General features: G+C 47.4%; 1 protein-coding gene across 3 annotated transcripts in view; it reads right to left on the reverse strand.

Annotated features, from left to right (window-relative positions):
- Positions 1 to 27,724, reverse strand: part of LOC117365070 (protein argonaute-4) — an 85,925-nt gene that overhangs the window by 24,997 nt on the left and 33,204 nt on the right. For all 3 annotated transcript variants that reach the window (XM_033954983.1, XM_033954984.1, XM_033954985.1), the window contains 7 exons: positions 25,709 to 25,843; positions 25,061 to 25,148; positions 23,994 to 24,141; positions 23,453 to 23,572; positions 10,780 to 10,908; positions 10,110 to 10,243; positions 1,163 to 1,347 (listed from right to left, as the gene is read on the reverse strand). In XM_033954983.1, the coding sequence (XP_033810874.1) occupies positions 1,163 to 1,347; positions 10,110 to 10,243; positions 10,780 to 10,908; positions 23,453 to 23,572; positions 23,994 to 24,141; positions 25,061 to 25,148; positions 25,709 to 25,843 (939 nt within the window). The remainder of the gene's footprint in view (positions 1 to 1,162; positions 1,348 to 10,109; positions 10,244 to 10,779; positions 10,909 to 23,452; positions 23,573 to 23,993; positions 24,142 to 25,060; positions 25,149 to 25,708; positions 25,844 to 27,724) is intronic.

The raw sequence follows: 27,724 nt of genomic DNA on the forward strand, positions 1-27,724 counted from the left end.
AGGACGAAGAAAGTCATTCTGCCGCTGTATCGGGCAATGGTGTGCCCACATCTGGAGTACTGTGTCCAGTACTGGTCGCCGTACCTCAAAAGGGACATGGCGGTGCTTGAGAGAGTCCAGAGAAGAGCGACAAAACTGATAAATGGTATGGAAAACTTTTCATACGCTGACAGATTGGAAATGCTGGGGCTGTTCTCCCTGGAAAAGCGGAGACTTAGAGGAGACATGATAGAAACCTTCAAAATCATGAAGGGCATAGAGAAGGTAGACAGGGACAAATTCTTCAGGCTGTGGGGAGCCACAAGTACAAGGGGGCACTCGGAGAAATTGAAAAAGGACAGGTTTAGAACAAATGCTAGGAAGTTCTTTTTCACTCAGAGGGTGGTGGACACATGAAACGCGCTCCCGGAGGCTGTGATAGGCCAGAGCACGCTACAGGGGTTCAAGGAGGGTCTAGATAGGTTTCTAAAAGAAAAGGGGATTGAGGGGTACAGATAGAAGTGGAGGTAGGTTACAGGAATAGTCAGAAACCACTTCACAGGTCATGGACCTGATGGGCCACCGCGGGAGCGGACCGCTGGGCACGATGGACCTCTGGTCTGACCCAGTGGAGGCAACTTCTTATGTCTTACAAGATCCAAGCCCTCATTCGGAGAAAACCGATCAGCCAAAAAAAATCCTCATCCTAAGACACCTGCAGCCATTTGGACGATGGCCGAGGGGGCTGGGAAAAGGAAGCCGTAGCAGAAGACTGAATGGGGGTGGCCATGGAAGGGAAATAACATCCCTCTGTGTGCCAGAGTATTAATGCACACAACAGGACTGCAGGAAGCCATTCTCTCCTCACAACAGGGCCTCAGGAAACTGGTCTCTGCTCAGTCGATATGCTGATGAAGTTTCCCAGGACTGGCAGTTTTGTCACTGGTTTTCATCAGTGGTGGGAAAGTGGGAGGGTCATTTGATTTGTTTCTTTTAACTACAAACATAATACCTGCATTAAACTGATCAAACACCGATGCCATATATATTTGAAAGATATAGATTTTTAAAATTAGGACAATGATCAAATCAGCAGAAGTACTGTAAATGCTGAACAGTTACTCTGACCAGTGCTAGCATCCAAGAGGAAAATTTTCTAGTATGTAACAAGGCTGCTCCTTACCATACACGGGTGTCTTTCCTGGCAGGATAACCACTATCAGCTGTAGACCAACATATGTAAGCTTCAGGTGCTTGAACATGGGCTCCACGCTGTCTGCACCCTGTGCATATTTACAGAAACATGGCTGGCCCTGGATTGGCATCCCAGCGTCCTTAGAGATCTTGCGCAGCTGGTCTGTGAAGCTTCTATTTGAGAAACACAGAATAAAACCAGACATAAGCAGATCGCGAAGAATAAAGGAAGTGGGCAAGGAAATGCATCTTACTAGCACTGTAATTTTACCTTTCAGATCACGTGGAGAATAAAAGGCAACATATGCACCTTATAGAGTTACCCCAGGAAAAGCAGGTGAACATGTTTTACACCTTCTCGAAAAGGAAACTACTACTTCTACCATTATTACTAATTTCTATAGTGCTACCAGATGTACACAGCACTGTAGAACCACAAAGACAGTCCCTGCTCGAAAGAGCTTACAATCTAAACAGGAAGGACAAACAGGATGTCATAGATACAGTTAAGGGGAACTGTTAATCTGCTGGCTGAATTGGAGGGCAGAAGGGAGTACAGGACAATCAAGCCATTGTGACATCACCGATGAGGTTGGCTCTTATTGGTGGAATGAGGCATTATGACATCATCTCAGCTGCTTCCCAAAGACTGAAATTCTTCACACTACTACTACTAGGAATTATTTCTATAGCACTATCAGAAGCACAAAGACAGTCTCTGCTCAAAAGAGCTTACAATCTAAACAGACAAGACAGAACAGGATGTCATGGAGGTATATAAGGAAAGAGGAGAGATATTGAGGAGCAGCAGAATGCGCTTGTAGGTAATAGGAGTTTGAACTGTATGCAAAGGTTTAAGGAGAGGGTTGGCACGAGTGTAACGAGGTTGGTAGAAGATGTTGTGCAGCATAGTTTTGCACAGATTGCAGGGGGAAGAGGTGGCACTGCGGGAGACCAGATATAAGAATTGGCACATATGAATAGTCTGTACAAGATAAATCTCACCTTGGTTGTATCTATTTGCCCCCCATGACTGCCTATATGTAGATGGTATAAAAAGCAATGTTACTTACCGTAACAGTTGTTATCCAGGGACAGCAGGCAGCTATTCTCACTAGTGGGTGATGTCATCCGACAGAGCCCCGATACGGACGTCTCACAAGCATGTCTTGCTTGAAGAAACTTTAGAAGTTTCGAGATGCCCGCACCGCGCATGCGCCAGTGCCTTCCCGCCCGATGGTCCGGGCGTGTCTCCTTAGTTCAGGTAGCTAGCAGAGAAGCCAACCCAGGGGAGGTGGGTGGGACGTGAGAATAGCTGCCTGCTGTCCCTGGATAACAACTGTTACGGTAAGTAACATTGCTTTATCCCAGGACAAGCAGGCAGGTATTCTCACTAGTGGGTGACCTCCAAGCAAACCTCAATGGGATGGTGGGAGAGTTGGCAACTTAGGAGAATAAATTTTGTAACACTGTTTGGCCAAACTGTCCATCCCGTCTGGAGAAAGTATCCAGACAATAATGAGAGGTGAATGTATGAACCAAGGACCAAGTGGCAGCCTTACAAATCTCCTCAATCGGTGTCGATCTGAGGAAGGCTATAGAGGCCGCCATTGCTCTGACCTTATGGGCTGTGATCTTACAGAGAAGGGGTAGTCCAGCCTGGGCATAGCAGAAAGAGATACAAGCCGCCATCCAGTTGGAAATGGTGCGCTTCGATTCAGGTCGTCCCAACTTGTTTGGATCAAAGGAAACGAAAAGTTGAGGAGCAGTTCTGTGTGGTTTAGTGCGATCCAGGTAGAAAGACAAAGCACGCTTACAGTCCAGAATATGAAGAGCTGATTCTCCAGGATGAGAATGAGGCTTAGGAAAAAACACAGGAAGTACAATGGATTGGTTGAGATGAAAATCAGAGACCACTTTAGGCAGGAATTTCGGATGAGTGCGGAGGACCACCTTGTCATGATGGAATACTGTGAAAGGTGGATCTGCAACTAAGGCCTGAAGCTCACTGACCCTGCGAGCAGACGTGAGGGCCACTAGAAAAACCACTTTCCAAGTGAGAAACTTTAGTGGAGCCGTTTTCAAAGGCTCAAAAGGAGGTTTCATAAGCCGAGAAAGGACAACATTGAGATCCCAAACCACTGGAGGCGGTTTGAGAGGAGGATTGACGTGAAAAAGTCCTTTCATAAATCTGGCAACCACAGGATGAGCAGAAAGAGGTTTCCCCTGTAGAGGCTGATGGAAAGCCGCAATCGCACTCAGGTGGACTCGTATAGACGTCGACTTGAGACCAGACTGAGACAGGTGTAGAAGATAGTCCAACACAGAAGATAGAGAGGCTCGCTGAGGCTCCTTAGAGTTGGAAATACACCAGGAAGAAAATCTAGTCCATTTTTGGGAGTAGCACTAACGAGTAGCAGGCTTCCTTGAAGCCTCCAAGACATCCCTCACCGCCTGGGAAAACTGGTGAGGGGTTACATTGAGAGGCACCAAGCTGTCAGGTGGAGAGACTGCAGGTTGGGATGAAGCAGAGATCCCTGATGCTGAGTAAGCAGTGAAGGAAATACCGGAAGTAGGAATGGCTCCCTGCTGCTGAGTTGAAGTAGAAGGGAGAACCAAGGCTGTCGAGGCCACCGAGGGGCTATCAGGATCATGGTGGCACGGTCGGACCTCAGCTTGACCAGAGTTTTCTGAATGAGAGGAAATGGAGGAAACGCATACAGAAAGCGATTCCCCCAACCAGCAGAAAAGCATCCGCCTCGAGGCGCTGAGGAGTGTAGATCCTGGAGCAGAATTGAGGCAGCTTGAAATTGTGGGGAGCCGCAAAGAGGTCTATCTGAGGCGTTCCCCACTGAGCAAAGATCTGAAGAAGAGACGTGGAATGGAGTGTCCATTCGTGAGGCTGGAGTAGACGACTCAATTTGTCTGCCAAGACATTGTCCTTCCCCTGGATGTAGACAGCCCTGAGGAAGACGTTGTGGCGAACCGCCCAATCCCAGACTCAAAGAGCTTCCTGGCAGAGGGAGGCCGAGCCCGTGTCCCCCTGCTTGTTGACATAATACATGGCGACCTGGTTGTCTGTGCGAATGAGGACCACCATGTCGCGAAGCAGATGTTGAAAGGCTTGAAGAGCATTGAAGATGGCTCTGAGCTCCAGAAGATTGATTTGATGGAGCCGGTCTGCACTGGTCCAGAATCCCTGAGTGCGAAGCCCATCCAGATGCACTCCCCAGGCATAGGTTGAGGAATCGGTTGTGAGGACCTTCTGGTGGGGAGGAGAGTGAAAAAGCAAACCTCTGGATAGATTCGAAGAGGTCATCCAAAGTAGAGACTGCCGAAGAGCAGGAGTGACGATGATGTGTCGAGTCAATGGATCCGCCACCTAAGTCCACTGAGATGCCAGTGTCCACTGAGGAATCCTGAGATGGCGTCACATGAACCGTAGAGGCCATGTGGTCCAGGAGGACCATCATGAGTCTCGCCGAGATGGACTGGCGAGAAGACACAGACTGGCAGAGATGAAGAAGGGCATCCATGCGCTGAGGAGGAAGGAACGCTCTGAGGCGGATGGTATCCAGGACCGCTCCGATGAAGGGGAGCGACTGCGTGGGCCGCAGATGAGATTTGGGAAAGTTGATCTCGAATCCCAAACTGCAGGAACTGAATTGTGAATAGGGTCGCCGAGATGACCCCTGATGCCGAGGGAGCCTTGATGAGCCAGTCGTCGAGGTAGGGAAATACCTGAAGACCCTGGTTCCGGAGTGCAGCGGCCACCACTACCAGACACTTCGTGAAGACTCTGGGAGACGAAGACAGACCGAATGGAAGCACTCGATACTGCAGATGCAGATGTCCCACCCGAAATCTGAGGAATCTGCGGGAGGCCGGGTGAATGGGAATGCGAGTGTAGGCCTCCTTGAGATCCAGAGAGCATAACCAGTCGTTCTGCTCGAGGAGGGGGTAGAGAGAAGCAAGCGTCAGCATGCGAAACCTCTCTTTGACCAGGAATTTGTTGAGGACCCTAAGGTCCAAAATGGGTCTCAGGTCGCCCGTCTTCTTCGGAACAAGGAAGTACCTGGAGTAAAACCCCTGGTTGTGTTGGTCCACAGGGACCGGCTCGACGGCCCGGAGCCAGAGCAAAGCCTGGGCTTCCTGAAGAAGAAGGGCGGACTGAGTCAAGTTGGAAGGATACTCTCTTGGAGGGTGGTCCGGAGGGACCCGATGGAATTGAAGAGAGTACCCTTCCCTGATGATAGTAAGGACCCAGAGGTCGGTGGTTACGGCCTTCCAGCGATGATAAAAATGATGGAGGCGCCCTCCGATGGGAAAAACAGGGGGAGGCAGAACGAGACTGGTCATGCCCTCGACGATATAGTCAAAAAGGCTGAGGAGCCTTGGGGACAGCAGACGGCTGAGACTTTTGCTGACCCTTCTGAGGAGGCTGCCGCTTCGCAAGTTGCCTCGCTGGAGGAGCTTGCCTCGGCTGATAACGCCGCTGATAAATCAATGGCGGTCGAGAGAGTCGAAACTGTTGAGGCTTAGGCTTCGGCCTCAGAATGGACTGGAAGGATTTTTCATGATCCGGCAATTTCTTCGTGACAGTCTCGATGGATTCGTCAAAAAGATCCGCCCCAGCACACGGGACGTTAGCCAGCCGGTCCTGAAGATTCGGGTCCATGTCAATGGTCCTTAACCAGGCCAAACGGCGCATCGCCACCGAGCAGGCAGCTGCTCGTGCCGAGAGCTCGAAAGCATCGTAGGCCGACTGCATCAACTGAAGACGAAGCTGGGACAGCGAAGCGACGACTTCCTCAAACTCAAACCGAGCCTGGGATTCGATGTAGGGCGTGAATTTTCGAAGCACAGGCAGAAAAAATTCCAAGTAGGTGATGAAGTGGAAATTTTAATTCAGGACTCGGGACGCCATCATAGAATTCTGATAGATGCGTCGTCCAAACTTATCCATCGTCCTGCCCTCGCGGCCCGGAGGCACCGAAGCATATACCTGGCCTGGATGAGACCGCTTGAGCGAGGATTCTACCAGGAGGGACTGAAGAGAAAGCTGAGGTCCCTCGAAGCCCTTATGATGCACCGTGCGGTACCGAGCATCCAATTTGCCAGGTACCGCCGGAATGGAGTAAGGAGACTCAAAGCACCGCATGAAGGTCTGATCAAGGAGCTTGTGCAGAGGGAGGCGCAAAGACTCGGCCGGAGGGCGAGGCAAGTGCATAGTATCGAGATATTCCTTGAAGTATCGGGACCCCGCATCGAGGGTAATGTCCATGTCATCCGCCATCTGCCTGAGAAACGAGGAGAAATACAGTTGGTCCGTCAACGCCGGTCTCCGAGAAGGACTAGAAGAAGTTGAGGCCTCGGGCTCCATGGAGGCCTGTGAGCAACAGGGCGAGTAAAACACCTCGGGGTCCTCGAACTCCGGCCCGGGAAGAGGAGACCAAGCAGAAGCAGAATACCCCATCCGAGGCAATTTCTTATGAGGCGAGACGGTGGAGTGCCGGGAGAAATGCCTCGAAGAGTGTCTGGAATGATGCCCCTCTCGATGCCTGGAAGGGGATCGAGTCCGCCTATGAGAATACTGGTCCCCAGAAGCCTCCAAGGAGCAGATAGAACTCGAAGCCGTCGATCGCAGAGGCGGATGCGTCGGAGCCTCCCCGGAAGCCACCCAGGCTCGATAGGGGGTCCGGAAGAACTCGTCCTACCTCCTGCTATGCCCAGGACTGGGAGGCCTCGAAGGTGGACGCCACACAGAGTCATGGGGCGGAGTAATAGGTTCCAAAGGAGGCAAGTCACTAAGGGAGGCTTTCCTCGAGGGAATCGGCTCCAATGGAGGCATCTCCCCAAGAGAGGCCGTCGTCGATGGAATCGGTTCCAAGGGAGGCATGTCACCAACCGATGCTCGCCTCGAGGAGCTGGACACTGCCCGCCTATCCTCCTCGCCGAGCAACGAGGTCGTGCGGCGCGGAGGAGGAGGAGGGGGCGGCCCGCCCCTCGGCACCGGAACTGGGAGGTCACCCTGGATCGAGGCAATCAGCCGGGGACCCATGGTGGTCATGAGTTCCACAAACTGAGCCTCCAGGATGGACTTCAACGAAGCCGATATGGAGGGATCCGCACCAAACGGGGGCCCTTCCGCACGGTCTTCACGCAATTTCAGTGCAGTGTGCTTCTGTTTGCCAGCTTTCGGCACTTTAAGCACCACCGGAGGAACTATGGGGGTCGGTACATGTTCCGAGGAGACAGATGAAGGCACCGGCGCAGAAGACGAGGCCAAAACCGGTGTGAACGAGGCCAGTTTCAAAAGGCCCGAAGCAGCCGGGGAGATAGAGGGCTTTGTCGATGAAGTCGAAGCCCCAGTCGATGTTGAAGCCACAGGATCCGACAAAGCTTCCATCTTGAACATGGACTCCCACAGCAGGCAGCGACGCTTAAACGCTCGCACTGTCCAAGTGGAGCAAGGCTGGCACGATTTCGGAATATGATCCGGGCCCAGACACTGGAGACAGCGTCGATGAGGGTCCGTGAGCGAAATCGCGCGCTGACACTTGCTGCACTTTTTAAAACCGGTGATCGGCCGGGACATAGGCCGAAAAAGTTCCGCCGCAAGGTCGAAGGCGAGGGGCCTAAGCCACGCGGCCGACCCGGTGTCGGAAGGAAAAATTTTTTTTTTTTTTAAAGAAATCAAAGAAAGAAACAAACACACGGGAGAGCCCAAAAGAACCCAACCCGCGGAATTAGAAGGCAAAAAACCAGATTCAATGGGCGCAGAATTGAAGTTGAACTTCTCAGCTCCGCGGAAGAAAATGAACTGAGGAGACACGCCCGGACCATCGAGCGGGAAGGCACTGGCGCATGCGCGGTGAGGGCATCTCGAAACTTCTAAAGTTTCTTCAAGCAAGACATGCTTGTGAGACATCCGTATCGGGGCTCTGTCGGATGACATCACCCACTAGTGAGAATACCTGCCTGCTTGTTCTGGGATAAAGCAGGGTATATATTTTAAGAGTGTGTCTATTGCACACACTAGTGCTGCCCGATTCGCAATTCGAAATCGATTTTGATTTTGTAAAAAAAAAAAAAAAAATCAAACTCACTGATTCATCTGCCCCCTTGCAGAGGGGGCAGAGGGAAAGCCGAGTGGAACTCTGGGTGCAGAACGGTGGCAACAAGGTGATTTTTAATTAGTTGGCTAGCAGCAGATACCCGCGCCTCATCTTCCCGCATGCACACTCATGCTTCCCCCTGGAGCTCGGCAAACCTGCATGCACCGCTCCTGCTGTTCAGTGGCACGTGCCTGCTCTTCCAGGTCCTGCCAGCGACTAGCCTTTCATCGGCCACATGACAGCCAGAGCCCTGCACACCTGCAAGTACCGGGTGACGTGGTGCCGCACGGGGGCTCCCGAGGAGTGGTGCGAGCGCTTTGGAAGTGCTGCAGTGCAGAGACGCTTCTCACTCTGCTTTTGCAGGCCCGCATCTTCTGTAGTTCACAGGAAAAGTGTATGTCCGCTGTGTGAAGCGCCCAGAGCTCTTGGTAGGTGCCACAATACACGAATGTTGCCCTCTGCCAGCCAAATACTGGGCTTCTGTGTTGGGAGTCAGAGCTGGGGGGAGAGGAGATGGACTTGGAGTTGGTGGACTGGAGAAGGAGAGATGGGGAGAATATGGAGGGGGGAAGACGGATGGACTTGGGGAGGGAGAGATGAACTTGGGGGAAGGAGAGGGGAAATGAGGAGGGATAGAAGAAATAATGGATCTAAAAACAGGAAAGGGAGAGATATGGTGGACAAAGGGATTTAGGGAGGGAAGGAAGAGAAAGGGAAAGAAGTTTTATACAGGGGGGAAGATACTGGATAGGAGGGAAGTTGGGAGGAGAAAGGGAGAGCTGGTAGAATCTGGGGTGGTGGGGAAAGAGGGAGAGATGCTGGATGAAAGGGTAGTTGAGAAAAGGTGGATCTGGGGATGGAGACAAAAAGGAAAGATGCCAGACCTCCAGGGGAGGGAAGGGAAACAGAAGGGGGAGAACAGAGATAAGAAGATGGATGGTTAGCATGAAGAAAAATAGATCCTGGCAAGTGAGTTATCAGAAGACAACCAAAGCCTGGGACCAACAAGATCTGAATAATGACTAGACAACAAAAAGGTAGAAAAAAATTTTATTTTCTATTTTGTGATTACAATATGTCACATTTGAAATGTGTATCCTGCCAGAGGTTGTGTTAGACAGTGAACGTGAGCTAGGATTTAACAGAGAGAGGAAAAGTCTTTTGTTTACACTACAGCGCCAGTGTGGGTAGGAGAGGTGCAAAGGGGGTGAAGAGGCTATAAAATAAACCCACCATGATGTTTGAAAAAAATACCCATTTGGGTAGGAAAATCGAATCGAAAAATTGATTCAATAGGCTGAATCGAAACGAAATATTTTTTCCTGAATCGAGCAGCACTAGTACACACGTCCCTTACAAAGTTACCTGTTACTCCATCTATACAAGGCTGTTTACATGACTAGATGCGGTATATAAACTTAAGGTTTAGTTTAGTTTAGTTTAGATGCTCTCTGAACCAGCATTCAGAATTTTGTTTACCCAGGAAATCATTTTGTATTGTGAACTGAAGATCACAGAGCTGCACAGATTGTTATATGAGAAAGGGTTCTCATTGGAAAAGTAATATCCAAATGTTGAACCTTCAGCACCTGGAGAGCGAAATATCTTTTTGGTCGAAGGGGTCAAAACAGACCCATCTCCAGCCCTGGCCCTCTAGTTGCTGAAGCTGTATTGGCAAAATACTGGTAGGGCTATGGCCACGGTGGCCTACCCCACTCCACCTGTGGCTTTAGACAGCTAGGTTTTGAAAAAAGTGATATGAATCCATGGCAAGAAAATAATTTTGATGTGCAATGGTCCATCACCACAATTACTCACTTCAACAAGTCTTCTCTGCATTGTTTCTGAGGAGCGAAGCAGGCAACTGCCCACACTTTGATCTCAATACCAGCATAAAACTGTTTCCCTCGCATGTCCCACACACCCTGGTTTGGTGTAGCTACAGTCTTGTTCTAAGGATAGAGAAAAATACATTTCTCAAAAAAGCCACAAAACAGACTACATTCAGCTACAACATTCTTTTTTTTTTTTTTTTTGTAAATCTTTATTCATTTTCAAAAAATTTCAACAAGTAAACAATAAATATTCATAAAATACATTAATCACTTGACAATCTTATTTGTATTACTTTAAATAACTAAATATAAAAGTCCCACCCCTCTCACCCAAATTCTTTAATAAATTTCCATTTTCAGAAACTCCAACAAGTGTATAATAATTATTCAAAAATATATTAATTCAGCTACAACATTCTTAATGCAACTTCCAATGGTAGGAAAGGCAAAGCCACATGATTTTAAGCTAGTTTAGCTAAAGATGAGTAAAGTCACCTACTTACATAAACAGTAAGAGCAGGACAACAGCATTTACTACACAAACAGCATGGATCTGATAAACAGCAGGTAGTCAAAGAAAGAAGAAACCGGCTCTGTAGGATTTCAGTTACTAGGAAAGAGTAATCCTTTTCATAGAACATCCAAGCACTCACCCTGCCACCATACTGTAACATAGGCGCTGGTAGCACTCTGCCTGTGAGCTCTGTCATTTCATTATGCACAACAATGCCAAACTCTTTCAGATATGGGTCTGGCCCTCCAACCATGCTGTTACTTTTCACCTGCACAGAAAATTTTTAAAAAGTTAAAAAAAATAAAAATATCAAAAGGCTTAGACACATGGGTAGCAGATATGTGGGGATGGGGTGGGAAATGTATATCATATGGAATTAGGAATATTGATAAAAAGGGGGGTATTTATTTTATCTTACAAGACTTTGTTTGTAAATACAAGTGATATGTGAAAATTGTTTGTATTATGTTTAATTCACTTGTTGTAAGAATTCAAAAATGAATAAAAAAAAAATAAAAACAACAACAAAAAAAAAAGGCTTAGACTAGAGCAGGGGTAGGCAATTCTGGTCCTCAAGAGCCACAAGGTCACGTTTTCAGGATATCCATAATGAATATTTGAGATAGATTTGCATATCAATAAGACAATGCATGCAAATCTCTCATGTGCATATTTATTGTGGATATCCTGAAAACATGATCCGACTGTGGTTCTCGAGGACTAGAATTGCTTACACATGGATTACACCACCAAGAAGGAATTTAGAAGAGGGGTCTCAAAGTCCCTCCTCGAGGGCCGGAATCCAGTCGGGTTTTCAGGATTTCCCCAATGAATATGTATGAGATCTATTAGCATAAATGAAAGCAGTGCATGCAAATAGATCTCATGCATATTCATTGGGGAAATCCTGAAATCCCAACTGGATTGCGGCTCTCGGAGGGGGGACCGAGACTCCTGATTTAGAATAATCTGGTTTAGGGACTAAGTTTTGAAATTCTACAGCCTGGTTTCTGCCTCTTGAGCCAGCTGGGTTTGGAGTAGAGAGCTGCACGGGAACAGGGATGACGGGAATCCCGTGGGGATGCCCCCTAGGGTCGCGGGAATCCCGTGGGGACGCCCCCTAGGGTCGCGGGGATCCCGTGGGGACGCCTCCAAGGGTCGCAGGGTTCCTGCGGGGCTGGATGTACTCAGTTGCGCAGCTCTTCTTCTCTCTACCTGCTCTGCTTGCAGCACAGAGCCGAACGGAAGTCTTCCCGACGTCAGCGCTGACGTCGGGAAGACTTCCGTTCGGCTCTGTTTCTGCAGGCAGGGCAGGTAAGGAGACGGAGAGTAGCCTCGCAGTTCGAGTGGCTACCAAGGGAGGGGGTGGTCTGCCCAGGATGCAGCACAGCCGGCCAGGTCCCCTTACTTTTGTTGCGCTTCCCCGACCGACTGACCGACCAACAACAGCCCCGGTCTGACAATCCTCCCTGCCCTGTAGCCGCGAATCTAAATTACCTTCTTACAGCAGCTGTAAGAAGGTAATTTAGATTCGCGGTTAAGGGCAGGGAGGTTTGTCAGACCGGGGCTGTTGTCGGTCGGTCGGGGAAGCGCCACAAAAGTAAGGGGACCTGGCCGGCTGTGCTGCACCCGGGGCGGGAGAGAAGGAGGGGGGAGAAGGACGCTGAAAGCACTGGAGAAGACAAAGGGGTGGAGAAGGACGCTGAAAGGCCATGGGGAAGATGGGCCGGAGGGGGGGGGGAAGGACTCTGAAAGCACCTGTGGAAGACAGAGGGGGGAGAAGGATGCTGAAAGCACATGGGGAAGACAAAGGGGTGAAGAAGGACGCTGAAAGGCCATGGGGAAGACAGAGAGGGAGAAGGACGCTGAAAGGACATGGGGAAGCAGAGGGGGGAGAAGGACACTGAAAGCACATGGGGAAGACAGAGGGGGGAGAAGGACGTTGACAGGACATGGGGAAGATGGGGGGGAGAAGGACGCTGAAAGGAAATGGGGAAGAGAGAGTAGGGAGAAAACGCTGGCAGGGAAGAAGACAGATGTCAGACTATGGGGGAAGCGGAGGGAAGAAGATGGGTGCCAGACCAATTTGGAAGGGGGAAGAAAGGGAGAGGCACAGTAACAGAGCAAATGGAAGATGCAGAAGGAAGAGAGACAGTGGATGGAAGGAATTGAATGAGAACAAGAGGAAAGCAGAAACCAGGAAACAAAGGTAGGAAAAGAATTATATTTCTTTTTTTTTTTTGCTTCAGGATAAAGTAGTATATTAGTTGTGTTGATAAAAATTTATAAACATTAGAGGCTCTGATAGAAACCCATTTACAAAGTATGTATTCTTCCCAATTAATATTTCCAAATTAATGAAGTCTTTTTGCTTATTTGTAAATGGGTTTCTACCAGAGCCTTTAATTCAGTAGCATAATTAAATGAAATAACTATTTCTGTAGTTTATAGGGACGGGCGGGGACGGAGGGGATTCCTCGCGGGGACGGGTGGGACTTTGGCGGGGACGGGTGGGATTTCTGTCCCCGCGCAACTCTCTAGTTTGGAGACAGCACTCTATTGTCACAGTACAACAGCAGCACCTAGTGGCCATATTCATGTTGTATTATTTATCCTAAGTAGTAGCTAACAGAAGGCTTCCAGCAACATGGCCTTACTATTAATAGATGCTGGCATTGTAATCTTGATGTAGGGACTTTGGATCATTTTTTATTTTATTGTCCCTATATCTTGGCCTTTTGGAAATCGATCTGGGATCAAATAAATTGTTTATTAGAAAATCCTATAGCATTAACTTATGTTACTGTGATATTTGGCATGTCTATGAGAAAAAAGAGTCAGATATCGGCAAACAATAACAAACTTTGCCATTCAACATATTACTAACAATTGGAAAGATCATAGCAGACAACTTTAATTTTTGGTGGAATTCGCTGTCATTTATATAAAATGGAACGTTCAATAGCGGTACAAAAAGGAAATTATAAAAGTTTTAATAAAATATGGGAGCCATTAACATTGTTTTGTAATGAATAGATACCATTTTTCTTTTGAAGATACACCATGTAAGGAAGGGAGAGGGAGGGGATGTTTGGATAAAATGTTGAAATAAAATTAATAATAGGGATGGAGGGAGGGTAGGGTAAGGATTTCTTTTAAGTTAGAGGATAATGATAAGTTTTTCAAGTGTTTAACTAAGTGTTTCTTATAATTCTTGTACACTTTATGAGAAGGTAAAATGAATTAAGAAAAATAGTGTTGGGAGGAGGGTGGGTTATGGGTGTATATATATATATACACACACACGCACACACACACACAATTGTTATTGTCTTGATGGATTTATCAAGTGTTGTTTCTGAGACTATGTATGATTTTTTCTTGTACACTTGTTGAATGATTAAAAAGGAATAAAGAATTTAAAAAAAATTTTTTTTTTTTTTTTTTTTAACTACTGCTTATGAGCTAAGGAGAAATTAGGTTCTTACCTGCTAATTTACTTTCTTTTAGCTTCTCCAGACCAGTAGAGGTTAACTTTACGAATGGGTATATATCTAATCATGACCAGCAGGTGGAGACTGAAAACAAAACTTTGGGACAGTATATCCTAGCCCCTCCTCTCTATTTCCCTCAGTCTGCCGAATAGCCAAGCAGAACCAAGAACTGGAAAACAACAGAGAGAAAAAACAATACCCCGAAAGGAGTAACAAATAACAAACCCAAAATGCTGTTGGAAAATGCAGAGGAGAAATTCCCGAAGGAAGAATGTCCCCACAGCTCGCCAGCTAAGCCAGCCGAGCCACAGCCGCTGTTCTTCAATTCTCCCCGGCCCTAGAAAAATACTAGAACCCGCAGCAAAAACCAAAAACTGCCCGCGCAACAGCCCCAACAACAACAACAACAACAGACAGGGTGGGGACCTCTACTGGTCTGGAGAAGCTAAAAGAAAGTAAATTTGCAGGTAAGAACCTAATTTCTCCTTCTTTAGCACTCTCCAGACCAGTAGAGGTTAACTTTACGAATGGGACGTACCAAAGCAGTCCCTCTCACGGGCGGGACCCCCGAAGGGCCGATACCAGTACACGTTCACCGAACACCGCGTCCCGACGCGCCTGCACATCAACCCGATAATGACGAACAAAGGAATGCAAGGAGGACCAAACCGCAGCCTTACAAATATCCACAGGAGGCACGAGCGACGACTCAGCCCAAGAAGCCGCCTGACCCCGAGTGGAATGAGCCTTGAGAAACTCCGGAACAGGCTGCTGTTTCAGAAGATAAGCGGAAGCAATCGTCTCCTTGATCCAGCGCGCAATAGTAGCCTTAGAAGCGCCAGCTCCCCGACGAGGACCCGCCAGGAGGACAAAGAGATGATCGGACTTCCGGAATTCCTGGGTCCGCTGCACATAAGAACGAAGGACCCGACCGACATCCAACTTGCGCAGCTGCCGTTGCTCAGAAGAGCCCTCCCGACCACCCAAGACCGGGAGAACCACCGATTGATTGACATGAAAAGGAGAAACAACCTTAGGTAGAAAGGAAGGAACAGGCCGCAAGACGACCCGCTCCCTAGAAAACTCCAAGAAGGGAGCCCTACAAGAGAAAGCCTGCAGCTCAGAAACACGTCTAGCAGAAGTAATGGCCACCAAAAAGACCGCCTTCAAAGTAAGGTCCTTCAAAGAACAGACGTCCAAAGGCTCGAAAGGCGGACGCACCAAAACCGAGAGAACCAGATTAAGATCCCAAGAGGGAACCGAGGGCCGTAGGGGAGGCCTAAGCAACTTGGCCGCCCGCAAAAACCGAATCACATCAGGAAGAGCCGATAAACGCTGACCTGACACTAACCCTCGAAAAGCCGACAGGGCCGCAAGATGAACCCGGAGAGAAGACCAAGCCAGGCCTCTATCCAGGCCATCCTGCAAGAACTCCAGAATGTTAGGCAGAGAAGCGCGAAAAGAGGACACTCCCCGCGCCCGACACCATTCCTCAAATAGACGCCAAACCCGCACATAAGCCCGAGAGGTAGAAAGCCTCCGGGACCCCAACAGTGTAGAGATCACCTTGTCTGAATATCCCTTCTTGCTAAGGCGACCCCTTTCAAGAGCCACGCCGTAAGACAGAAGGGAGACGGGTCGAACATGGGAATGGGACCCTGCATCAGAAGGTCGTCCGAGAGAGGCAGAGGAAGAGGATCCGCAACCAGGTGCCTCACCAGATCCGCATACCACGGACGGCGAGGCCAATCCGGCGCCACCAGCACCACCAAACCTGGATGGTAAACAATGCGAAGAAGCACTCTGCCCACCAGCGGCCAAGGAAGGAACACATACAACAGCCCCTCCGTTGGCCACTGCTGGACCAGAGCATCCAGACCCTCGGCCAGACCGTCCCTGCGACGACTGAAGAAGCGGGGCACTTTGGCGTTGCCACCCGTGGCCATCAGGTCCATCAGGGGCTGCCCCCAAGCCTGCACTATCAACTGAAACGCCTCGGCGCCGAGACACCACTCTCCTGGATCTAGGAAGTGACGACTGAGGAAGTCTGCCTGAACATTTTCTACTCCGGCTATATGAGAGGCCGAGAGGTCCAGCAGATGGGATTCCGCCCAAACCATGAGCAGAGCCGCCTCCTGCGCCACCTGAGTGCTCTTGGTGCCCCCCTGACGATTGACATAAGCCACCGCTGTGGCATTGTCCGACAGTACTCTGACCGACTTGCCCAGCAACAGGGAGTGGAACGCCAACAGCGCCAGACGGACCGCTCTGGTCTCCAACACGTTGATCGACCAGGCGGCCTCCTCCGCGGACCAGGTGCCCTGAGCTGAGTGACCCAAACACTGAGCCCCCCAACCCAGGAGACTCGCATCCGTCAGGAGCACCGTCCACTGCGGGAGATCCAGACCCACCCCCTGAACTAGGTGAGGGGTCTGGAGCCACCAACGCAGACTGCAGCGCGCCAAGCCTCGCAGGGGAACCGGAACATCCATCCCGTGCCTCTGGGGAGACCACCTCCGGAGCAGAGCATACTGGAGAGGACGCATGTGGGCCCGCGCCCACCTCACCACGTCCAGGGATGCCGCCATCGACCCCAAGACCTGGAGGAAATCTCGCGCCCGAGGACACCGGGACGCCAAAAGCAGGCGAATCTGAGATTGCAATTTGCTCACCCGGCCCTCTGGGAGGAAGACCTTTCCCAAGGAGGTGTCGAACAGCACCCCTAGGTACTCCAGACGCTGAGCCAGGACCAACCGACTCTTGGAAAGGTTGACCACCCAGCCCAGCGACCGGAGAAACTCCACCACCCGAGCAGTAACCCGGGAGCTTTCCTGCAACGACTTTGCCCGAATTAACCAGTCGTCCAGGTAGGGGTGTACCAGGATGCCCTCCGACCGCAAGGCTGCCGCGACGACCACCATCACCTTGGTGAACGTTCGAGGAGCCGTGGCCAGCCCAAAGGGAAGCGCACAGAACTGATAGTGCCGACCCAAGATCGCAAAGCGCAGGAAACGCTGATGAGAGGCCCGAATGGGAACATGCAAGTAGGCCTCCGTCAGATCGAGAGAAGTGAGAAACTCCCCCGGCTGAACCGCCAGAATGACCGACCGCAGAGTTTCCATACGGAAAGAGGGAATCTTGAGAGCCCTGTTGACCCCTTTCAAATCGAGGATGGGCCGAAAGGTCCCCTCCTTCTTGGGCACCACAAAGTAAATGGAGTACCTGCCCGTGCCCCACTCCGGAGGGGGCACAGGTACAACTGCCCTGAGATCTAGCAAGCGCTGAAGGGTCTGGCGAAACGCCTGCGTCTTCACAGGAGTCTGACATGGAGAAGCGAGGAAAAAATCCGGCAGAGAGCGGGCGAACTCCAGGGCATAACCGTCCCGCACCACCTCCAGGACCCACTGATCGGACGTGATCTCGGCCCATTTGGGGAAAAATTCGCGCAGCCGGGCCCCCACCGGAACCAAAGGGGGCTCCGGCAAGGCGTCATTGCGCAGGACGGGAAGCGGGGGAACCGGCGGAGGGATTCCCTGCCCCCCGACGGGCCCCCCGAAAGGGCTGCATGCGCTGGAAGAACCGACCCCGGGAAAATCCCGGAGACTGGAAAGAAGCAGCCCCACGCCCAGGGCGATACTTGCGAAAATCCCGCAAACGCCCCCGGGCCGCACCCCCCCGAGACGCCGGGCGGGCACGGTCCTCCGGCAGACGGGGAACTTTCGAGTCCGACAGAGTCTGAATCAACTTATCCAAATCCTCTCCAAACAAAAACGACCCCCGAAAGGGAAATTTAGTAAGCTTAGCTTTGGACGCAGCATCCGCCGCCCAAGCGCGCAGCCACAACACACGCCTTGCGGCCACGCCAAAAGCCATAGACTTAGCTGAGATCCGCACCAAGTCATATAGAGCATCTGAGAGGAAAGAGGCCGCCATCTCAATCTTCGCTACCTCCTGATCCACCAGAGACCAGTCGTCAGACTCTCGATCCAAGACCCGCTCCGCCCACCGGAACACGGCGCGAGCGACCAGTCCCCCACAAATAGCCGCCTGGACCCCATAAACCCCCTAAACAAATTCCAACAGCCCTACCAAGGGAGATGGGTACAGATCACTCAACACCTGCTGGAGACTGAAAGAAGACTGAGGGAAATAGAGAGGAGGGGCTAGGATATACTGTCCCAAAGTTTTGTTTTCAGTCTCCACCTGCTGGTCATGATTAGATATATACCCATTCGTAAAGTTAACCTCTACTGGTCTGGAGAGTGCTAAAGAATTAAAATTATCACAAAAATATTTAAAGGATTAGAGATAGCTCACTCGTCTATTGAATGAAGGGACTATATTTTTTCAAAATGTGGAGAAAACCCCCCCCCAAAAAAAACAAAAAACGACCTCAATCGTTACCAAAGCACTGCATAAGCACAAGCTTTTTCATTCATTGATAAAACCTCCACTTTTTTTTTTTAATAAGAAAAAAAATAAGACATCTTAGTTCCAGACGCTTAACTTCATACAAACTGTAGTCAAAACCAGATATTCCAGTATTTCCCCAGTTGAACGCCAATCCCTTCATTCCCACTATAACATCTTCAACCTGCATAATAAGTTTTCAATAGCATTATTCCCACATATAATCATATCCAAAATTCTTTAAGGTGCAGAATTCTCAATAGATGGCATCACTTATCTGTATGCAAACAGTCATCCAATTTCCAATCAGGTCTAGTGAAGAACCATATTTTGATTTAAAAAAAAATCAAATTCAAAACAGTCTCAATGCCTTATTTAAAACTATTCAGCAGTTTATGATAAAAGTAATGAAGTCCAATTCTGGCATGGAAGCCCAAATGGGAAGACAGGTGGGTTAGAAACAATCCAACTTAAGGATCTGGTCAGATGCAAATGCCTTTTTTTTCTTTACTAAAAACTAAGTCTGCAGCATGTGCCTAAAAATCAACTTTCAACAGGTCGCCAACCCAGCAGCTCAGCCCAGAGCGTTAAAGGCAGGGAGGACGCTGACAAGCCCTAATTTTGGTTGACGGCCTGAATTTAAAGTTTGCTGCAAAAAAAATGTTACTTGAATTGTTACTTGATCAAAGTATATGTAATGTAATGTAATGTAATTTATTTCTTATATACCGCTACATCCGTTAGGTTCTAAGCGGTTTGAAGAAAATATACATTAAGATTATAAATGAGAAGTAAGAAGGTACTTAAAAAATTCCCTTACTGTCCCGAAGGCTCACAATCTAACTAAAGTACCTGGAAATTAATAAAGAAGAGAAAATAAAGATGGTTGAAAAAAGAAAAATTCTATGTGAACTTATAGGATGGAAATTAAACTGACAGTGAAGAACTGTATGAAAAATACATATGGAATGCAGTTAGAGAGGGTAGGTTACAATCTATTTATGGTATTTGTTTAATTGGAAGGTGTTAAGGTGGGTAATTTGGGGGAAGGTTATCTGAAGGTAGGTGAATCTTCTGGAGGTAAAAGAGGAGGGGTTAAGATATTTGGATGAATTTTTTGAAAAGCAGGGTTTTGATTTCTTTTCTGAATGTTTTGAAGTTGTCTGATATTGTCATAAGTATAGTTCGACTGCTTGCCTTTCAGTGAAGAGTTTTGCCGACAATAATTTTTGGTCAATTGTATAGTACAGATCAGCTAGTTTAGGTGGTTAAAATGCCTGTGCCAGGGTGCTAAGCCTATTTTGTAGATTTTACTGGTCTGGTATTTTGGTATTGGACTTTGCTGATTCTTTTGCTTTCTGTGATGTGTTTTTTAATGGTTAATTTGTGGCTTTGTAGGGTGGGGAGGGGTTTCTCTGTTTTTGCTAATGTAATTGTGCTGAGATATGTCTGTTCTTATACTGTTTGAATGATTTTCTTTAATAAAAAAACAGCTTTCACTTAAATGTGCGCCAGTCTTCTAGAAAGCACAGTTACTTACCGTAACAGGTGTTATCCAGGGACAGCAGGCAGATATTCTTGACTGATGGGTGACGGCACCGACGGAGCCCCGGTAGGGACAATTTTAGAGTGATTGCACTCTAAGAACTTAGAAAGTTCTAGGTAGGCCGCACCGCGCGTGCGCGAGTGCCTTCCCGCCCGACGAAGGCGCGCGGTCCCCAGTTAGGATAAGCCAGCTAAGAAGCCAACCCAGGGAGGTGGGAGGGATGCAAGAATATCTGCCTGCTGTCCCTGGATAACACCTGTTACGGTAAGTAACTGTGCTTTATCCCAGGACAAGCAGGCAGCATATTCTTGACTGATGGGTGACCTCCAAGCTAACAAAAAGAGGGACGGAGGGAAGGTTGGCCATTAGGAAAACAAATTTTGTAAAACAGATTGGCCGAAGTGTCCATCCCGTCTGGAGAATGCATCCAGACAATAGTGAGATGTAAAAGTATGAACTGAGGACCAAGTAGCAGCCTTGCAGATTTCCTCAATGGAAGTGGAACGGAGGAAAGCTACAGACGCTGCCATAGCTCTAATCTTGTGGCCCATGACAGAACCTTCCAGTGTCAGGCCCGACTGAGCGTAACAGAATGAAACGCAAGCAGCAAGCCAATTGGACAGGGTGCGTTTAGATACAGGATGACCCAACTTGTTAGGATCAAAGGACAAAAACAGTTGAGGAGATGATCTGTGAGGTTTGGTGCGTTCAAGATAGTAAGCCAAAGCACGTTTACAGTTCAATGTATGCAAAGCCTGTTCACCTGGATGAGAATGAGGCTTTGGAAAAAATACAGGTAGGACAATGGACTGATTAAGATGAAAGTCAGACACAACCTTAGGGAGAAACTTTGGATGTGTACGGTGAACTACCTTATCATGGTGAAAAACAGTGAAAGGTGGATCGGCCACTAGTGCATGCAACTCACTGACCCTCCTGGCAGAAGTGAGAGCTATAAGGAAGACCACTTTCCAAGTAAGAAATTTGAAATGCGCTGTGGCCAAAGGTTCAAAAGGAGGCTTCATTAAAGCGGAAAGAACCACATTGAGATCCCAAACCACAGGAGGGGGCTTGAGAGGTGGTTTCACATTGAAAAGTCCCCTCATGAATCTAGAAACCAAAGGATGAGCCGAGAGGGGTTTTCCATGTACCGGCTCATGAAAAGCAGCAATTGCACTAAGGTGAACTCTGATAGAAGTAGATTTAAGGCCAGAGTCAGACAAGGAAAGAAGATAGTCCCACTGCTAGAGACATGGTATTATGGTGATGTAAGAGGCACCAGGAAGAAAACCGAGACCACTTCTGTTGATAACACTGAAGAGTGGCCGGTTTCCTGGAAGCATCAATGATAGAACGGACAGGCTGAGAAAGGAGTGAATGAGCCGAAGTCAGCCCGAGAGAAACCAAGCTGTCAGGTGCAGAGACTGCAGGTTGGGATGCAGAAGGGACTGTTGATGCTGAGTAAGCAGAGAAGGAAACAGTGGAAGAGGTATGGGTTCCCTGGAACTGAGTTGAAGTAGAAGGGAGAACCAATGTTGCCTGGGCCACCGTAGAGCGATGAGAATCATGGTGGCCCGTTCCCTCTTGAGCTTGAACAAAGTCCGCAGCAGGAGCGGTAGAGGGGGAAATGCATATAGGAAGAGACTGGTCCAATCCAGGAGAAATGCATCGGGCGCCAGACGGTGAGGAGAGTAGAGTCTGGAGCAAAACAGGGGCAGTTGATGGTTGTGGGGAGCTGCAAAAAGGTCCACTTGAAGAGTGCCCCATTGAGTGAAAATGGACTGAAGAGTCATGGGATCGAGAGACCATTCGTGAGGTTGAAGAATTCTGCTGAGATTGTCTGCTAAGGAATTCAGTTCCCCTTGAATGTAGACAGCCTTCAGGAATAAGTGACGAGCTGTCGCCCAAGACCAAATCCTTTGGGCTTCCTGACAAAACAGGCGGGAGCCCGTCCCTCCCTGTTTGTTGATGTAGTACATTGCAACTTGATTGTCTGTGCAAATGAGTAGTACTTGAGGAAAGAGAAGATGTTGAAATGCCTTGAGGGCATAAAACATCGCTCGAAGTTCCAGGAAATTGATGTGGTGTTTCTTTTCCTGGGCAGTCCAAAACCCCTGAGTTTGGAACTCGTTCAAGTGAGCTCCCCAGGCATAGGGGGAGGAATCCGTGGTGATGACTAGTTGATGAGGAGGTAGATGGAACAGCAGACCTCTGGATAGATTTGAGGATGTCATCCACCAAAGAAGCAACTGTCGAAGAGACGAGGTCACAGATATGTGTTGTGAACAAGGATCCGTCGCTTGGGACCACTGGGTCGCTAAGGTCCATTGAGGAGTACGCAGGTGGAGACGTGCGAAAGGTATGACATGTACTGTGGAGGCCATGTGTCCCAGGCGAAGTAGATGCCGATGAAGAGGCAGTAACTTCAATGGGAGCGGAGCGCTTACGGGGCCGGTGCGCAGTCTGCAGGACTTGGCTCACTGCATGCTCGACTGGCGGCCCGAGAACAGTAGGGGAAGGCTTCTTAGCCGGCTTACCTACGGGATGCGACACCGGCGATGGATCTTGCGGTGCCGACACTACCGGTGTCGACTGGGAGGAAGTTGCAGGAGTCGATACCGGAGGAACTTCCATAGCGGTACTGAAAAGGATCCGCTGCTGTATTTGCCGATTTTTCAAAGTTCTCTTTTGAAGAGAACTACAGCGGGTGCACGTTTCTGCCCTAAGGTCCGGACCCAGACACTGCAGGCACCACTTGTGCGGGTCAGATAATGATATAGGGCGCGCACACCGCTGACACTTTTTAAAACCCGGTGAAGGGGGCATGAAGGGAAAAACGGCCGTAGCAAAATCGAAGCCCGAGGCTTCGATGGTGCCAACAGGCCCCGCCGGGGCTGACCGAAAAAAATAAAAAAAAAGTGAATTTTTTTTTTTTTTTAAACACAAACGAAATAAAATAAGAAAGAGAACAATTCTCGAAGAAAAAGAACGCGCGAGCGGGAAGGCGAGTAACAATGAAAAAAATTTTCCAACAGCCGTTGGAAACACGCATCTTCTTAGCTCCGCGGAAACTAAGAAACTGGGGACCGCGCGCCTTCGTCGGGCCGGAAGGCACTCGCGCACGCACGGTGCGGCCTAACTAGAACTTTCTAAGTTCTTAGAGTGCAATCACTCTAAAATTGTCCGTACCGGGGCTCCGTCGATGCCGTCACCCATCAGTCAAGAATATGCTGCCTGCTTGTCCTGGGATAAAAAGATAATACCTGTGACAATGTTCTGAGGTTATTCTAAAAGGTTCACGATTGCTCATTAAGAGTTTCCTCTAGTTTTGAAAACCCAAAGTCTGGATTAAATTTACTCACCAGCCTGCTGATCTCCTCCTGCCTGTCTGGTGCAGACCTTGCTGTTGCTTTTATCATAGTAGATGTCTGATTATCTGTCAGCTTCTTGATACACCGCTGACCTGCCACAATGTTACACACCTAGAAAACAGGATTAGAAGAATTAACCTTTACAATTTGTTTTGTTATTCCATATTTTTATACATCTTGAATAAAAAGCCTGGAACCTTGCAAATTTCTAATTTGAAGACATGTTTTCAATGTTCCCTATATTTAGTGTACACCACACTTTACCAAACCTTCAACCCACCATATCCCCCTAAACCCAATCTTAACAATTTTACCCCATTTGAAAATGCATTCTGATTAGGCAACAAACCATAACAGAACAATTTTTCATGTGTATAGAGCAACACTCCCAAATTCCAGCTATTGGTAAAGCCGAAGTTGCATAACTGACCAAAGCATCCAGCCAGCTGTTTTATAGTTGCTCCATATGATGGTAACAAGCATTACAATGAAAAAGGCAAATCACCTGCCAACATCCCAAAAAGTACATTACCTCAAGAGGCAGGTAAGTGTGTTTTTGCTCTTGTCCCACTTGTAGACAAGGGAGGTGGGGATATTTCAACTGCAGGCTATACTTCTGCTTAAAATACTGTGCTACTGTACACTCCATGGCTTGGCCATTCTCCAGCTGCAAAGGAAACCTACAGGAAAATTGGGTGGAAGAATTTATAACCAAAGCCCATCACTTCAGCTCATGTTACAGAAAGCCACTGCTGGCTTATAGCTTTTGCTCACATCCCTTTAAAAATGTATGCATCCAATACTTGCATTTAAGAGGAAACTCAAGACGGAGCTGTGGAGTTTGTACATACTCCATGGAATAAATGGTAAAGAAGTAAAATACACTGTAGATACAATATAACGGGGTTTTTTCTTTTGATATACTACTCTGTAGACCTAGTATATATCATGGATTCACTAATAATGTAGTCACATCTTGGACCCCCGTGTCCATGTTGTATAGTTATCTACAGTATACAAAACAATGAAACTCTTAGGATAGACTGAAATGTTTCTTAGCATTTTTCCTGGACCATATTTTTAGGATTTTGGATTCAGATTCCACCCATCTAAGAAATCTATAGTAAATACAATCCAGTTCAGTCCAACTTAGGTTTAGTTGCTGTACACATGGAGTGTTCTTTTCATGTACTCATTGTAGTTCTACCCCCTTTCCTGTTTACTGTATGTATTATTTTTTGTGTTAGTCTGTTTTTTTTGTTCTTGTTAACTTTTGTGGTTAATTTGTTTTTACCCTTATTTTCATTGTTATAAAATGCTTAGTATTTGATAGGCGTTTAATCAAATTTTTTAATAAACTTGGATAAAGAGACATCTAGCAAGTGTGTTTTGTCCTGCAAGGCTGTACATCCACTTTAAGAGCTAATCTTGTATGGCTCCACATTGCCATACTATATATCTGAAACTACCGCTTTGGATAAAGCAATTCTGCAGACTTAAAATTAGATGAATACTTTAAAATCCCATCCTTACAAGAGCCAAACACCATCAAAATTATATCTTGGTACTAGAGTTAGCCCACATATTTAGGCAGCTTACGTCTGGTGGCTGGCTGGGCGGCGCGTCACATTGCACACTCTGTACTTCCTCTTCATCTGTCCACAATGGGTAACCTCCACTTTTAAACCTACGGATGCCCCAAGAACATACAACATGTCCATAAGCTTCAAGATTTCATTCAAGAGTTTCTACTCCTACACAGATTGCTCTACAGCAGTGGTCTCAAACTCGCAGCCCAGGGGCCACATGCGGCCTGCCAGGTACTATTTTGAGGCTCTTGGTATGTTTATCATAATCACAATCGCAAAAGTAAAATAAGTTTATTGATCATGTGTCTCTTTAGCTATAAATTACAATATTAAGACTTAGCCAAAAGGAAAGATTTATAAAGAGTTTTACCTCATGCAAAATTGTCATTGACTATTTTTTCTGAGGCCCTCCAAGTACCTACAAATCCAAAATGTGGCCCTGCAAAGAGTTTGAGACCACTGCTCTACAGCGTTGCTAATACTTTAGCAATGGCGTTAAAGACTTTGTATGTCTTCTGCCTCTCGCACAATCTATATTTAAGACTGTCTGAATGCTTAAAACTGCTTTTTCATAAGACACGGTACAATATATTGTTTAATTGATGGGCAGCGAGGTTTATACTCAAAGAACTGTGATAAATTATCAGGAAGCATTTACCTCGTATTTCTTTGGTAAACTTGACACGCTGGGAGTCTGTAAGAGGTTTGGTTTGCTCATTGATGTTCTGAATATCTAACACTTCACACATGAACTCAATCACAGGCTGAGCTCGGTAGAAAGCAGTTGCCGAAACTAAAAGCAAAGGCAGGAAGTACTCAGGCACAGTGGACAGCAGAGAACATTTACACATGTGCTATCCTAATTCACTGCACTGTCTTCCTAGCCAGGTTAAAAGTGGATTGTTTCAAAAGCCAAGAAGATACCAAGAGCAGCAGGAGTTTTAAAAGCAACCCAGCTACTCTGTTGACCCCCTAGAAATCATATCAACATTCATATGACAATTTTACTAAAATGCCTCTATATGCTTCAAAACTTGCCTATTTCTCTCTCACACAAAGATTTGAGGGTAACAGAACGTTCGTTTGCTGGGGGAATAGTCTCAATTTAAAAACAGTTAGGTTATATGGTCCAGAGAAGACAGGATTGGATCTTCCAGATCTTAAATGGTACGCCCAGGCATGTACTGCACCATTCACAAAATTTGGGCCTTAAATCTTGAAATATATAGCATATACTGTATAGCATTTCAGTATATACTCCAATGGGGATAACAGGCCTTAGCATCTCTTTCATTTGAGTTACCTATTGCATGCTCATCTTCCAACACTGCTTTTATTTGAGGGATAGTGTCCTTATCCATCCGCTATGTGTAAGCTGGAAAAGGCTCTTAGGAAGATGACTAGAGAAATGGTTTTGGGGGTGTAGCTCTATTGTAGGTAATCCAGCTTTTAAGCCATGGATAGATAATGTCATTTTTAAAATGTGGGCCCAAGAAGGTATACAATTCTTACGTCAAGGCACGAAGGACGATGGGTCAATTATCAAGTTTCCAAGAGGGATCAAGGGCGATGAATACAATCTTTGCATATAGATAATCAGCACATACATATCATCCCTACATGAGGGCAACATCGCAGGAGGTTTGGGGGAGGGAGAGAATTCAACAAGGGGTAGAAAATTGCAGGATATAAGAAACTGTATGGTATGGTATGTTACAAAAATTAAACACTAAATGGTAAAGAAGCCCATTATATTCCTACGGGCATCTTTTCTGGTTAATGCACACTAACACACTTAGTACTCTTTGTTGAATTCCCCTTTTAGCTAAGCAAATCGCTCACTGACTTCTATCTCAATACTACATAAACACCTTAGTAATCTTCTTTTACCAACACTCTATAACACTTAGCTGGGCATTAGGAGAGTGTTGCCGTGGTGCTTAGAACTACAGCCTCATCCTGAGGTTGTGGGTTCAAACCCCACGCTGCTCCTCATGACCATGGGCAAGTAAACTTAATCCTCCACTGTCCCATTAGATAAGAGTGAGAGCCTGCCAGGACAGATAGGAAAATGCTTGAGTATCCGATTTGTAACCTGCTCTGAGCTCCATTGGGAGGACGGGCAAAAAAAAAGAAAAAAAACAAACAAAAATAAACACACCACACCCCAAATAGGATAACAAGTTTATTCAATAGTTTGAACAAATGCTATCTACTTCCTGCGGCATCAGTGTGAGAATGTAATTTCCAAAAGCATATTTTTCATACAAGTATATAAAGTTGGAGTGTCTTTATCCCCTAATTGCCCTAAATGTGGGAAATTGTTCAGAGACAATCATTCTGATCAGATTGAATACTACTTGTCCTCCAATAGGGAAAACTTAAAATATTGGCAAAATTTATTCTGTAAACTTGCAAAGTGGATCTCTGAGCAAAGGAGAATGATTATTGCTGGCTAAAGTATTAGAGCATGGAAAATTTATTGTGCAATCTTCCCACTGGCACTGAATAAATAAGTTATATATTCTTATGATCTTGGAGGGCAGGGATTCTTGCCTCTCCTTAAAAAGGAGGAAGCTGTTTGTCTAGAAGACATATGTTCAATCATTGCCTACAAGGGTAAAAAGCAAAATTCTAAATAAGTCTGATGTGTAGCCCTGATACACAGATAGGC

Source organism: Geotrypetes seraphini, chromosome 8 (genome assembly GCF_902459505.1).
Source record: "Geotrypetes seraphini chromosome 8, aGeoSer1.1, whole genome shotgun sequence".
NCBI lineage: Eukaryota > Metazoa > Chordata > Amphibia > Gymnophiona > Dermophiidae > Geotrypetes > Geotrypetes seraphini.